At 32.1% G+C, this 13,642-nt stretch overlaps 3 protein-coding genes across 4 annotated transcripts; 1 reads left to right on the top strand and 2 right to left on the bottom strand.

Annotated features, from left to right (window-relative positions):
- Positions 1-683: 683 nt before the first annotated feature.
- On the bottom strand, positions 684-5,213 carry LOC115455630 (myosin regulatory light chain sqh). Of its 2 annotated transcripts, none has more exons than XM_030184263.2 (4): positions 4,948-5,213; positions 2,377-2,572; positions 1,935-2,073; positions 684-1,151 (listed from the first exon to the last, which is right to left on the bottom strand). In XM_030184263.2, exons 2-4 carry the CDS (start codon positions 2,564-2,566, stop codon positions 956-958), a joined length of 525 nt encoding a protein of 174 aa, XP_030040123.1. In that variant the 5' UTR covers positions 2,567-2,572; positions 4,948-5,213; the 3' UTR covers positions 684-955. The 2 variants fall into 2 exon arrangements, with proteins under 2 accessions (XP_030040123.1, XP_030040124.1); XM_030184264.2 differs by lacking the exon at positions 4,948-5,213 and adding an exon at positions 4,625-4,940 and having other exon boundaries at positions 923-1,151.
- Positions 5,214-5,429: 216 nt separating this feature from the next.
- Positions 5,430-9,907, top strand: LOC115455628 (dnaJ homolog subfamily C member 30, mitochondrial). Its single transcript, XM_030184261.2, has 5 exons — positions 5,430-5,684; positions 5,766-5,942; positions 7,121-7,208; positions 8,287-8,440; positions 8,952-9,907. Exons 2-5 carry the CDS (start codon positions 5,766-5,768, stop codon positions 9,178-9,180), a joined length of 648 nt encoding a protein of 215 aa, XP_030040121.1. The 5' UTR covers positions 5,430-5,684; the 3' UTR covers positions 9,181-9,907.
- A 400-nt stretch (positions 9,908-10,307) lies between these two features.
- On the bottom strand, positions 10,308-13,267 carry LOC115455629 (vacuolar protein sorting-associated protein 37B). Its single transcript, XM_030184262.2, has 3 exons — positions 13,017-13,267; positions 11,547-11,718; positions 10,308-11,304 (listed from the first exon to the last, which is right to left on the bottom strand). The coding sequence occupies exons 1-3, from the start codon at positions 13,134-13,136 to the stop codon at positions 10,949-10,951; spliced, it is 648 nt and encodes a 215-aa protein (XP_030040122.2). The 5' UTR covers positions 13,137-13,267; the 3' UTR covers positions 10,308-10,948.
- Between the last annotated feature and the right edge of the window lie 375 nt (positions 13,268-13,642).

Here is a 13,642-nt window from a genome sequence, read left to right on the forward strand (position 1 = left end):
TGACATTAAATCCCTAGGGATTTAATGTCAATGATCTAGATCATTATAGCATTATATAATACCATCTGTAAGACGCCAGCACCATACACTTTGCGAATCGAAAAAATATCGGAATAAAAAATACCCTAATGTTAATCCAGATACGGTTCAATGGTTACTCAATTTACTTTTAACAAGCATCTTAACATCCCCATTTATTTATGCCTGTCTTCTATAAAATAGAGGAGAAAAAAAAATTATAAATAAAAAACAAAATAAGGAAATCCACCAAAAAAGTGGCAATGAAAATAAAACAAATCTTATAATTCAATAATTTATACCGAAAAAATACATACATGATTATGTTCCTAATACACACATGTTAACTATATTGTTAAAATAAATCATAATTTATAATAAACACAAGTGATTAATGACACTTCATTAGCCGCTACATCTAACAGATTCCAATTAATTCAAGGAATGATAATACTCCCGCCGTTCTGATGGTAGGAAGTGAAACTACATACACAGAAAATAAAGTCTTAAATCAAATTGTGGTCCGATCGGAATTAACCGTAAAATGCATGTCTATCACTGCTTCAAATGCAACGTAACTTCTAGCGGTTATAGCACCTAAGTATTAAAATTATTCAGAAAAATTCATATCAAACTAACTTACTCGTAATTTTATCTTACACCAATTTTATATGTTTGGCAAATATTATAAAAAAATATTACGTAGAACTCGCAGGCTGCGTAAGTACAAACGTGGCAATGTTACCAACACAAAAAAATCATATGGCAAACGTTAAAATATCGATCGTAAAATTGGTAGGGGGCATTATTAAATTCGATCGTCAATTTTAAAAATCGAATACAATTATTTGTCAACCAAACTACATATTTTAAATCTCCCAATCGATTACGCATATCGATTTTGAAATCGATTGTGGAGCAGCCTGCATGTGGCTGTTTACTGTTCGTCCTTGTCCTTGGCGCCGTGCTTGAGGATGCGCGTGAACTCCACATAGTCGAAGAGTCCGTCGCGGATGGGCGCCTCGCGCAGCATCTCGTCCACGTCGTCGTCGGTGAAGCGGTCGCCCATCGTGGTCAGTAACTCGCGGAGACGCTCCTCGCCTATCACACCGTTGTTCTCTTCATCGAAGCATCTGGAACGATTGGTTCATAAATGCAACTATATCCATATAAGTAGTCCCAAGCTCACGCTAAAATACAAGCCTTTTATATCTTTATTAATAATAAAGAGGGTTTGATCAAACATGATCATGCCACCCCCTTTGGCAAAATACAAGTCTTATCAGACGACATGAACTACGAAAGACTTTCTACCTCACAACATCTGCAGGAGTCATTTTATTGTAGGAATTTAAAATTCTGCCATCAAACAATCCAGGTCGAAATAAAGGGACGATTAACTTCTTAGGTAAATCTTATGACATATTTGACATTTGTTGTTATTATGGAAGCAGTAACCCAAACTGCAAGTACTTATACTTGGAATATTGCTCTGATCCGTCCCCTTGTATGCAAGACTGATAGTATATTATATTAAATTAAAGTTATATGCTAACCAGGAATAACTTTTGGAAGGATACTACAAAATTCCTTCACTCTATAAATAAATGGATATGTGAACGCACTTTGTGAAACGACGCTATTTGTGTCTTCAATTTGTTTACCGTCACATGACCTCTTTTTCATATTCATTACACTTTATATATTAGAAATAACAACCCTGTATAATGTTGTGCCAAAGACTGGGTATAGGTCCTTTACTTATAAGATAAGACATGCCTTCAAACACAATGGCCCAATATTATCATAGATATACCATAATACTTTGATATTATGTTAAAATCTATTTACAAAACTCTTCAGTCAAGTATATGTATCTTGCATGAGGCCTAATTGCATCATTAAAAATTGCTTACCCGAATGCGTTCTTGATGACGTCTTCAGGATCGGTGCCTTGCAGCCGCTCGCCGAACAACGTCAAGAACATGGTGAAGTTGATTGGACCTGGCGCCTCATTCATCATGCCTTCCAGATAGTCTTCTGTGGGGTTCTTACCTGAGAATAGAATCGGCTAAATATACTACTAAATACACTTAAAGTTCTGGAATTTTTCGCGACATTACGAATTCGATAGAATTTTTAACTAGATTCACTTTCTAGAGAACACATGTGGCCCTATTCTTATGGAAGCCCATTTTCTCCATTTCCCCAGTACATTAAGAGTAAATGCAATATGTATTGATTATATTTTAGATTATTATATGTTTACTGAGGTATTTATTATTGGTGGGCACGCATTTTACGACACCGAATGGTGAAGCTCGGAGTCTAGGAGAACTTATAGTTACTAAAACTAACCAAGAGAAGCCAGCATATCATGCAGGTCGTCTTTGTCAACGAATCCGTCCCGATTTTGGTCGATCATGTTGAAAGCCTCCTTGAACTCGGCTATTTGCGCCTGATCGAACATCGCGAACACATTGGAGGTGGCGCGTTGCGCACGCTTCTTGTTCGTGCCGCGGCGGCCGGCTGTCTTGCGGGACGACATTTTGATCTGGAACAAGGAATACATAAACTCAAAACCAGGGATAGGCAGAAGTCAGTAGGGCCCAAAATCATTTGGCAGTATCCTTAAGCTGTTAACCCTGCTCTGGGTTCAGAGTGTCAACTTTACAGTCCAGGTTTTTGGTTGACATCCTAGATTGGGCACCAATTTATGTGATGGTTTCAACTCATTAACATATAGCGAAGTTGACACTTTAAATTTACGCCCTGAATGCAACACGCTCCTCTCCTATCACATCATCAAGAATTTGGGATGTGTGTATTACCTGTGCCACTATCTACATCTGCAAGGTTGGTGTGTGTGAATGAATCTTATCTGACCATAGACAACCAGTTTATAAAGAGGAAATAGGCGATTACACAATATAAATTTCTCTATGACACACACAAACTATAATCTTATTTCCTACTATTATTATTAATGAGAAATTTCGTATATTACTTTTTTGTATACAAGCACGGCAAAGTGACCCCACTGCACTTGATGGTAAGTGGAGTGGGCTCCAATAGACTGACAAGAAATGATTATCCTTTGACAGTTGACACAATTATGCCGATTCTGATCCCGGAACGCGACACACTTACGTGAGGCATTATGGTCACTATCCGGGCGGATATATCCTTAGCACCAGCAAATTATTCATTAAAAGTAAAAGCATTAACCACTGAACAGGTGAATATAACTTGGTATACAGATTATACCAAAACCTGAATTATCATACATACTAATTTTAATAACAGAAAAGACTATAATTGGTGTTTTACTAGAGGAAAAGTGTTACACATAAAACCATAACAAACAAAATTTGTTAATAATTCAGTAGAAAAACCTAATTATGAGTTAAGAAACCCAAATTGTTGTCAAACTGAAGTTTTGTTGACTTAACTGTTTCATTATAAAATGTTAATTCATACAACAAAATAATTTCATGTTTATTTGGAATTGTGATTCATTATTTTTACAAATAACTGTTTATTTTACTGTCAACCTATATTCTTGTAGCCTAAATTACCTCTTGTTTCTTTTAAGGTGGGCAAAATTGGTTAGTCACAATTAATTTATGTGTAACCACTTCGTCACGAGCGAGCTGCAGCATTACCCATGACAATACATCAATCAACCCTCAAGTATAACACGGCCACAAATATTTTAAAATTTAAATAAGTTTTTGTTGATGCAGAACCTTGTTGAAGAGTCCATCATTAATAATGCCCGTTATAACCAACTACAAAAAAAAAAGAGATCTCCATTCAACAGATTTACTTTCTTCATGACTACAAAGAGATGAGTTATAAATTTGGAAATTTGTTGTTAAGCAAGTTAAGGTCCAGTGATCTTTCAAAACCATAGCCATAGGAGGTAAGATAATAACATGAACAATCATACTTTTAAGAGTTCAGACCAAATGCCTTTGGAAGGGCCTTGAGTTCCTTAGCACCACTTGTAGATTGTTATTTATTACAACTGGATTTTTATATATAGAAATTTTATAGATTGGTTCACAAATATCTATTGCAAATACAAATATATTGATGTGTTTCACTAAACAAGAAACTAAAGTTTGATAACTTATTTAAGGGTACATTTTGGCATATCTTGGTTCACTACATATAAAGGTTTGAGCTTATTTGAGTACCACAAAAAATATTGATTCATAAATCCATTATATGTTATAACAAAAAAGAAAATAGTATTCAATTAGACATTGATCCTCGTATACACCATACAGTCATACCTAACCATATTTGGTATTGATGTTCATAATATAAAGTGAAACAAAAGACAAATGACACTAAAATAATAAAATTTAATTACAAACAAAACCAGTATTTTATCTAGGAAAAATATCACTACATAATGATATGAAATGTGTATCATCATTAATATTCAATTATAACTCAGGTTTGATAAACAGACACAAGCACTTGCAACTATTTAAATTGCCAGTAATGTCTCCATTGTACAGGAAAATAATTGTTTATCAATGAGTTACACCCATATTTGCATATCGTTTGAAATAAACTAAATAACGTACGATACCTGATAAACGCAGCGGCTTTGTCTCGTCCGATATACGACACTAAAGTCGCACTAATGAAATTTTGATGATGCACGTGAACAGTTTATAAATAATACCTAATGAAGGGTGGACGGTTTTGAGTCAATTTATCGTCACCTGCGACCACTAACGAGAGTGTGAGTCATTGCCAAAACCGCTTCTGAGTATAGTAACACAGTTTATCTAGGACACACCAAGTCACGAATTCCTACCAGACTTCCATACAAGGCAATGAATTTTCAACGCAACATATGCTGGAAATAACATAGTTTCTGTTTGTTAGAAGTATGTGATATATACTTACGTTTATATATTATGTGAAAAACACTAAAAAGAAGTCAGTTTTTAACTGAAATAACACAAATTCAACTTTATTTTACTCAGTGACTAATAATTGACGTCACTGACGTACATTCAGATATCAGAGTAAAACAGAGTAAAACAAACCTATTGTAAAATTACGACATTCAAGAGTTTGATCAAGAAAAAAGTTTTAAGTGTTTTATAAAATAAATTAATGTACATTATTATGTTTTCACTACACAAATGAGAAATTGTACATGTTATTTCCTTTTATTTTTAATTTGGAAACTAAAAGGAATATTGTCAGACCCTCACTTTTTAAACGCACCCTTCAGTTGCACTATTGAAAAAATAAAATATAAATAGTCTTGCTTGATGCTGTCTGCTAATCTCAAGTACAAAAAATAATTATTTTACAGGCAAAAATACCTCAGAAAAATACCAAAAGAATAAGACATGACAGTGAAATGATTTAAACATAATATTATAAAGCGATATGGCTTTTTTTATCATAAATAATATAAGTCTATAGAATGTCGGTCTGTAATATTTCTATCTTACTTGGCTGATGGATTCATGTTCAGTGTCTATAAATTAAAATAAAAACATAACCACTTTGTATTCTTTTTACATTTTTGTCTGACAAAATGTCAAAATCGGATCAGAATTTGAAAAATAATAATTTGGCGTATTATTTGTTTAAATCGTAATACTACCACCTAACATTTAATAGAACCAGTAAGTCGTCCTCGTGATATTCATTTAATTAATATGTAATAATTATCGCGTAAATTATAATCTTTTTTCTACTCTTTTTAGATGCTACGACAGAGGAGCTCAAAGTTATTACCTGCAGTGGTACGGCAGATAAGTACCACTTCTAAAGACTGTCGGTCGCACTATGACGTCCTTGGAGTGACGCCCAAAGCCACCCAAAATGATATTAAATCTGCATATTACAAATTATCAAAAATATATCATCCAGACAGATCTAGTGTAAGTTTACTATGTTAGCTCCTAGTACAAGGTTATATACATGTATTTTAGTAATCTGTCATTTTTCATATTTACAACACCGGCATACAGCTTGCTTATATAAGATCTTCATGTAAGAAATCATAAAACCTGCATGTAAATACTAAATAGTACTAAATAGACATATTTTATCAAATTATTTATCTGCTATATGTTAAATACATAAATTTTGATTTTTAAAAAATCATGTAAAAGAATTCATTTTATATAAATGACAATGTAGCAAAGATTTTGTATTTATCTCAAGTCATTAGTATTTGTTTTACTAGCAACAGGTTGTACAGTTTAATCAACACAGTAAAAGAGTTAAATAAGATTGAATTATCATAAAACAATTTACCATTTACTCATCTTATTATATGATCAAGATAATTATATGTTATTTAGTATGACATGACTTTCAGAATTAAAGTATGTAAGGCTATGCTAATTTAATCAATATGATGGATATTACATAATACAAGTTGTAAATAAATAAATGTGTCTGACATGCTAAGCACAAAATCATTGTTTCATAATTAGCATGTTGCATTTGTCTATTTATTAAGATTCTTCTTCGTATTGCATGGAATAGTAAATTTTTGATTACAAAAAAAAACAAAATGCAATGTCCTAAAACTATCCTTAAAACAAAGATTTTTTTATCAATGTTACATCCTCATAAATCTAGTTTCCTAGCAATTCATATAGCTTTATAGATTTTACTATGTCTTATTGTTTTTTAATATTCTTTTTTAATCAATTCTAGTATTCATTAATAGATGTGTGTCAACATATAGAATTTTTTACTCACTATGTATTGTGTCGATAATTTTATGCAGTATTTATGAAAATTTTAACCCTTCATAGCTTTGTCACTTATGTCTTCTATTCTTGATATTTAAAAACTATTTGTGTATTTTTTTATATGTGGAAAAGCAAAAGAAATCATTTATAATGTATCATATAAATTACTAATGCTGATGCTTGGGCATATAATATTATGAGTTTTTATGAATATTTTAAGTATTGAACATTTTCTATTCATACATAAATATTTCATTCCATATCCATCAGTTATAGGCAATCTCAAAATTGTAATTGTGCTATTAAAATATGTAAGTTAAGACAAAATTAAACACTGGGCTCTTCTTTTTCAGGATGAGGATTCAGCCAAAAAATTCAGGGCCATAACTGAGGCGTATGAGGTGCTTGGAAATGTCAGTTTAAAGAGAATGTATGACAGAGGTACTTATTTATTCTTTTTATCGTCTTCCACGGTATACCCACTAATCACAAATCTAGAAAAAAAAATGCAGACTTGTTGAATATAATTGGTGGTATGGTTTTTTATATCTGCTGGATACTGACCACCGTACACAAGGTGTTAAAACCAGCCATAGTGGCCCACATAAGCGTGTCACATCTCAAGATCATCCTGTGTATTTGGCTCCAACAGGCCAGTATTATTGTGTCGACTGTCGAGGAGTAAACAACTCTTGTCAGTCAACATTCTATTGGATCCCACTCCATTTACCATCAGGTGCAATTGTATTACTTGAGCATGCCTGTATAAAATACAAGTGTCGTCTTATTTTACTTTATTTAGTTTATAAATTATTTTAATTAAATTTAATTCTAGCTGCACCATTATGTTGACTGTTTAACTATTTCTGAATAAATGTAACTCATCCCATAAATTGCGGAGGACCGAACAGCGTGGCGCGCTTTAGGGGAGGCCTATGTTCAGCAGTGGACAGCTGTAGGCTGATGATGATGATGATGATGATCCCATAAATTGACAAAAAACAAGTCACACTTTAATCTATGGTTTCAAATAAATCGTAAAGTGCATTCGGCTAAGATCGGATAAGTGGTAACACCGTATAGGGCAAAAATACCACGAAACTAAGGTAATTATTTAATAAAAAAATATTTTCGAGTTGCCTCTCAACTCATTGAAAAACCTTCCAAGGTTAGCTGTAGGCACCTTAATATGAATACTATGAATATTTTTTTATTCCTTTGAATGACGAGACGAGCTTGCCATTCGCCTGATGGTAATCTATACGACCGTCCATAAACAGCAGAAACACTATACAACACGTTGAATTACATAGTATTATTTAGTATTCCAATGCGCTCGCCATCCTGACTCATGAGATGTTGAGCCTTATGTCCAATAGTTACTGCCTACAATATCCTTCAAACCGGAACACAACAGTGACTACACACTGCTACTTGGCGGCAGAAATAAACATTGCGGTGGTACCTACCCAGGCAGACTCTCACACGTTTTTATTGTATTACTTAAATTACATTACAGGGTTGCTGGTCGGTAAGGAGAACACTACTCGCATGGACTACCAACCGGAACCCGAGCCAACAGACCCCACGCTCAAATTCTATAAATCGCGAACACATAGCAACGTGACCCCTACTATGGATGGGACAAGACCTATTTATGACTTTGACTCTTGGTACGTATGTTTATTGTTACTTTGTTGCAGTTGTGAATTAACGATCTCAATAGCTCTTTTTCGATTGTCAAAATCATTGATTCCGAAAGTGGTCCACGTGACACTTAGCGGGGATCTACGTTGGCGTGACCAAAAATGGACGTTCACAAGTCGTATACGGGAGTCCACAAATTTTTTTCTGATTTGATAGTAAAGCAATAAAATGATGGATTGACCTATCAATGTAGGTAGCTAATATTGATAGAGGTCGTAGGGCACGGTTACACAATCATAACTATCCAGTCGCCCTCCGCGGAGGCTGGGCGGTAGTGGTAATGCACTTTCTCCACAAAACTAAAAAATTAGGGTCCATGGGAACCGGCACAATTTTGAAATTGTCTATGAGAAAAAAAGGTTGGGAACTTCTGGTCAAAATGAACCAATCAGAATAAAGGTTTTTGACACGCTTACAAATGACTTAGTTTGTTTGTATTCTCAGGATATATAATTGAATTTGAATTGGTTGTTACAGGTCTAAACAACATTACGGCGATTTATTCCAAAAACAAAAATATGACAGACAGATGAATAAAATAAAGTGGGAAAAACGGGAGCATATGCAGCAAGATATCAATCAGGAGACATTTATATATTTATTGCTGTTGCTCACTGGTGTAATATTTATGGTAATCTCTGGGGCAACGTCCGACTATGACGTTGATAAGACAAAAGTTACCGATGTGGGAAAGAAATCAAATTGATGTATTTGAACTTAAATGTGCAATGATTGTCTCCTTTATTTGGCTATTACTAGATTTGCACTCGTAACTTTTCACAGATATTGGTGTATTGTATACATCATTTTCGTAATATAAATACTGTAGTTATTGAAAAAAGTGCTTTAGTAATAATAAGTTTTGGTCTGATTTAAATTGTCACAGGTATGTGCTAAATAAATGTTTGGAACACTCCTATGTTCACTGCTAGATGCAGAAGACAGCTATAGTGTCTAATTTTTGTACAGTAAATCATCACTGGATTAATATAAAAATGCTACTAAAGGAGACGTCTGTGTTGAATAGCCAATGTTTATCTGGACAGTTAAGAGTGAAACTCTTAAATTAGACAATGATTAGATAAATTCTTCATAGGTTAAACAATGGGTTTCATAGTGTAGAATGGGTTTTATATTTGTATAATTCAAGATTATTCATTTTTAATTTTTGATAATTTTAACATGTATATGAAAATTACTGTCAAAAAGGCAAAATATATTTGAATTGATTTCTACGACCCATTGTATAATATAGTAGAAATTAGGAGTAGAATAATAAATCAAATTAACAAATTGATATAAGGCGCATCAAATGTGCCACAGAAATAAGTTTTGAGATACTATTATTTATTTTGTTGCTTTGTATATATTGTATATAAATCGAATACCTCTGTAGGTAAGTTGTGATAATGTAATAAAGAAGCACATTATAATTGTTTTTTTTTTTAATGCTTTGAGTTATGGCACTTTTATGAAAAAAGAACGTAAACAATTGATTAAAATTACCTATCAAAGATAATGTTTGGGCTATATATATTATTTACCTTTTGTATATAACTGAATGATGAACCCGAAAATGATACTAAAATCTGAGACATAATGCTATAGAGATTTTTATTCAACTACAATATATTTAATACATTTTTATTGGACACTAGGAAAAAGAATTTAGTATTTTTTATATTTTAATAGGTATTGGAATTTTTTTATTTTTCAAAATTATACTACAAAGTTATCTATTTATTCACATGGTCATTTCATAAGACTTTCTTTAAAATGGCGTGCTTGTGAGATTAAATGAGCTTATTACATTATGATATTAATATTGTACAAGAAATTAAATTCACATATATTTACTCTTTACACATCATACTTGTTTTTATCACTAAATATTGAATATTTCTATGTTCAAATTATGAGCTTGTACATTATAGTTATATTTTTTGTTCCAGTAACATTTAAATATTTATTTATAAAATTAGCATTAAATTGAGCTAAAATAAAAAGAAAAATGAAGATGTTAAAACAAATAAAAAAAATGATACCAGGTATGTGCAATAATCACATACATTAAAAGTTACCACAACATTTATATTTCTTTTAATTTCTATTCGATTTTAATATACCATTGGTGCTCTATTCTTGTAGAATCGATTATTCTAAATTTCAACAAATGTAAGATTATTAAATAGAATCATTTACAATCACATATTTCTCTACTAAGCACCAACATGAAGCGGACAGTTTTGTGGTCAAAACAAAAGTGTGGAATTAGCTATTTCCTCTTAAACATACAATTGACATACAATAAAACTTCTAATGATTAAAATACTAGCATATACATTTGATATTTAATAATTTTAGTTTAAAAATATAACAGTGCATGGCCACCCACAGTAACTTAAAATCTTCAGGTGAACTGAATATGCAGGTATTTACTCTGCCCTATGAACACAACATGGTACTAGAGGTTTTCAGAAATGATTTCCAAACATTCCTGGCATTGGCATATTGAGAGGTCCCATCGGATATGGCACGCTTGGCACGCCCTGAGGAGGTCCATAGCTTGGGTATGGTAAATACGGTTTTGTCACACCATTACCGTAACCTTGACTACTGGTTCTCAGTAACTCGGCCATTTTCTCCGCCTTAAACTTTCTTATGTGCATTGTTTTACGAATAGGTTCGAAGTCTTTTAGAAATTTATCAACACCTATATTTCCCGAGAGGAAGTCTTGAGCAATATTTTCTGATTGTTCCTCTGATTCTGCAGCAGCTGTTTGCAGTAAGGCTTGTGTTGTGTCAGGAGAGATTCCGGCCGACTTTGTTTCTGCAAGTCAAAAATACACAATGTTTTAAAATAAAAGAAGAAATTCATATAATCATATACTATACATAATATTATAATAAGTCATAACATGCATTGCGCACAAAGAAACAATGTTTAAATAAGCCGCAGTTAATGTGTTAACCATTAATGAAAACTTATTAACCTCTTACTTAAGCTTTGATTTTCCCTTACTATACCTAAACCTAAGATTATCTATTTCTAAACATGAATTGATGACTCACTGTACTCATCCAGTAACTCTTGAATCCTGGTGCACAATTGTTCTCCCATCTCAGATTTCTCTTGGACCTCTGCCTTTAGTTGGTCCATTTCTGGTTCTTTGCCCAGGTTGAATTCTGCTAATGATCTGTTGCTTGCTATGATCATCTCCCTTTCTGTCTCCCAATCCTTAACCTGTAAATAAAATAATGAATCAATTAAAGTTGCAGATATCTTATTTCGTGTTTCAATGTGGTTTGGCCCATGGACAGATACCTTTATTTTCAAACTACAATTAAAACATACAATATTTTATCATCATTACAAATAGTGTTACACTTTAGATTTACAAAATGAATGATGCTGTAGCTTTCCTACTTTATGACATAATATAAAAATTTCAAATATACAGATTGATAGAGAACATTTCCAGTTCAATGGTATAAAGTGTGAATTCAAAAAAATTATCTTTGCATAATTTCATATTTCCATGAGTAATATGTGTATAAATTTCATTGTTAAATGATTTATTATTTGAAAGGGTGTAATTTTTTGTAAAGCAGATCTTTCCTTATTACCTTATACATTATGGTTGTCAATGTTCTAAGTCAAATAGAGTATGTTTGATATCTTACTGTTATGAAAATTCAATCATTTATTTCAAAATTTTAAAAGCAAATACTAAATAATAAATTCTAAATAAAATGTTCCAGTTTTAATATAAACATAGTACTTAGTAATACCAAATTTATTTGTCTCTAAGGTTGTAAAGCTTAGGCCCAAATAATTATCAAAATTATTAGTTGATCAGTGGTCAAAATTCAACAGTTGATTGATTTGTAACACACATTATATATTTCTCAGTCTTTATACTCCTCTAAATAAACTTTGATTATTCAAAATCTCCCACTGTCCCATACGCTTAATGTGTTTAAAATAGGTCTTTTCTTTACAAATTAAAAGATTCACTCCAAAATTATATTCATTGGGTAAATTCTACACAATAATCTTTTCAATGGTTAATGAGTCCATGTTAACTAATCTAGACTTAAAAGTGTATGAATCAATATATTATTTAAAATGCACAATTATATTTTCAACATATCTTTCAGTAACTTGTGCAAATACTATTGGCTTATTAAACATCGGCAGTGGTATCATAGTAAGTAAACATTGCATATTTGCTACAGTTCAAATAATTGCTTGGTACTAACATTGGTGTGACACTAGTGTTTGTAAGCATAACACATTATTAGATATTTTTTAAATGTAGTATTTGAAATATGAAAGTCTTTCCGCAATAACGTAAGCTACAGTTATCAGTATAAGTTACGTTAGTTTTAATTAATGGTGAGTCATTCGTTTTATGACAAGAGAAATAATAAATACGTCGCGGCGATCTAGTAAATAATAGTTAATAAATTATTGATTGCAGTGCAGCAATGTAGAGGACTGCAAAGTATCGGTCCATATAAATAAATTATATTTATCACCTGTTTTACATCCTTAAGCACAGCGTCGAACTTTGTATCGTCGTTTAACATTTCTTTAAGCTCATCGGAATTCAAATGGGCTAGCAAACCCATCGCTGATGGATAATCCGGTTGAATCATCTTTGTATCTCTTCAATAACAATAGCAAGTTGTTATTTCGAAAAGTAATTTTCGTTTTCCAAGAGAACAAAGTAAAAGACCAAAGAAACAACAAAATTGGTTGGAATTGTCACTGTCAAGTGTCAGTAAGACATTTAACTTGACGTGATTATCTTTTTTTTGTAAAAAATAGGCAAGGTAACAAACTAATATTGTCATATTTCAAGTTTTGTAGTAGGTGCAACGAATTATAAAGCCAAAACGTATTATATATACCTATTCCATTCAGTGATGATTATTATTATACAAAGTTTTGTGATTGGCGTAGTCAGTTATTTTTTAATTGAAAGTATAAATAAAAAATAAATAAAAAAGTCCTACAAAATATGTACTCAGAGCATTACTTCAGTGTGAAAATCTTTCAGGGAAATACACAAAAATTACCGTCTCAAAGATGAAGAATGAGCAGTTGGTTGATAATGTGAATATACCCTAACGTAAATAAAGTTTGGCTACGTAGACATATA

Source organism: Manduca sexta, chromosome 9 (assembly GCF_014839805.1).
Source record: "Manduca sexta isolate Smith_Timp_Sample1 chromosome 9, JHU_Msex_v1.0, whole genome shotgun sequence".
NCBI classification, from domain to species: Eukaryota; Metazoa; Arthropoda; class Insecta; order Lepidoptera; family Sphingidae; genus Manduca; species Manduca sexta.

Excerpts from the sequence above, each read along its gene's own strand:
- LOC115455630 (XM_030184263.2), bottom strand. The coding sequence starts at position 2,566 with ATGTCGTCCCGCAAGACAGCCGGCCGCCGCGGCACGAACAAGAAGCGT. Across the intron at positions 2,074-2,376 it reads TGATATGCTGGCTTCTCTTG|GTAAGAACCCCACAGAAGAC; the intron begins GTTAGTTTTAGT and ends TTCTATTCTCAG. Across the intron at positions 1,152-1,934 it reads GTCATCAAGAACGCATTCGG|ATGCTTCGATGAAGAGAACA; the intron begins GTAAGCAATTTT and ends CAATCGTTCCAG.
- LOC115455628 (XM_030184261.2), top strand. The coding sequence starts at position 5,766 with ATGCTACGACAGAGGAGCTCAAAGTTATTACCTGCAGTGGTACGGCAG. Across the intron at positions 5,943-7,120 it reads ATCATCCAGACAGATCTAGT|GATGAGGATTCAGCCAAAAA; the intron begins GTAAGTTTACTA and ends CTTCTTTTTCAG. Across the intron at positions 7,209-8,286 it reads AAAGAGAATGTATGACAGAG|GGTTGCTGGTCGGTAAGGAG; the intron begins GTACTTATTTAT and ends ATTACATTACAG.
- LOC115455629 (XM_030184262.2), bottom strand. The coding sequence starts at position 13,136 with ATGATTCAACCGGATTATCCATCAGCGATGGGTTTGCTAGCCCATTTG. Across the intron at positions 11,719-13,016 it reads TGCTTAAGGATGTAAAACAG|GTTAAGGATTGGGAGACAGA; the intron begins GTGATAAATATA and ends TTTTATTTACAG. Across the intron at positions 11,305-11,546 it reads AGAGTTACTGGATGAGTACA|AAACAAAGTCGGCCGGAATC; the intron begins GTGAGTCATCAA and ends TTTGACTTGCAG.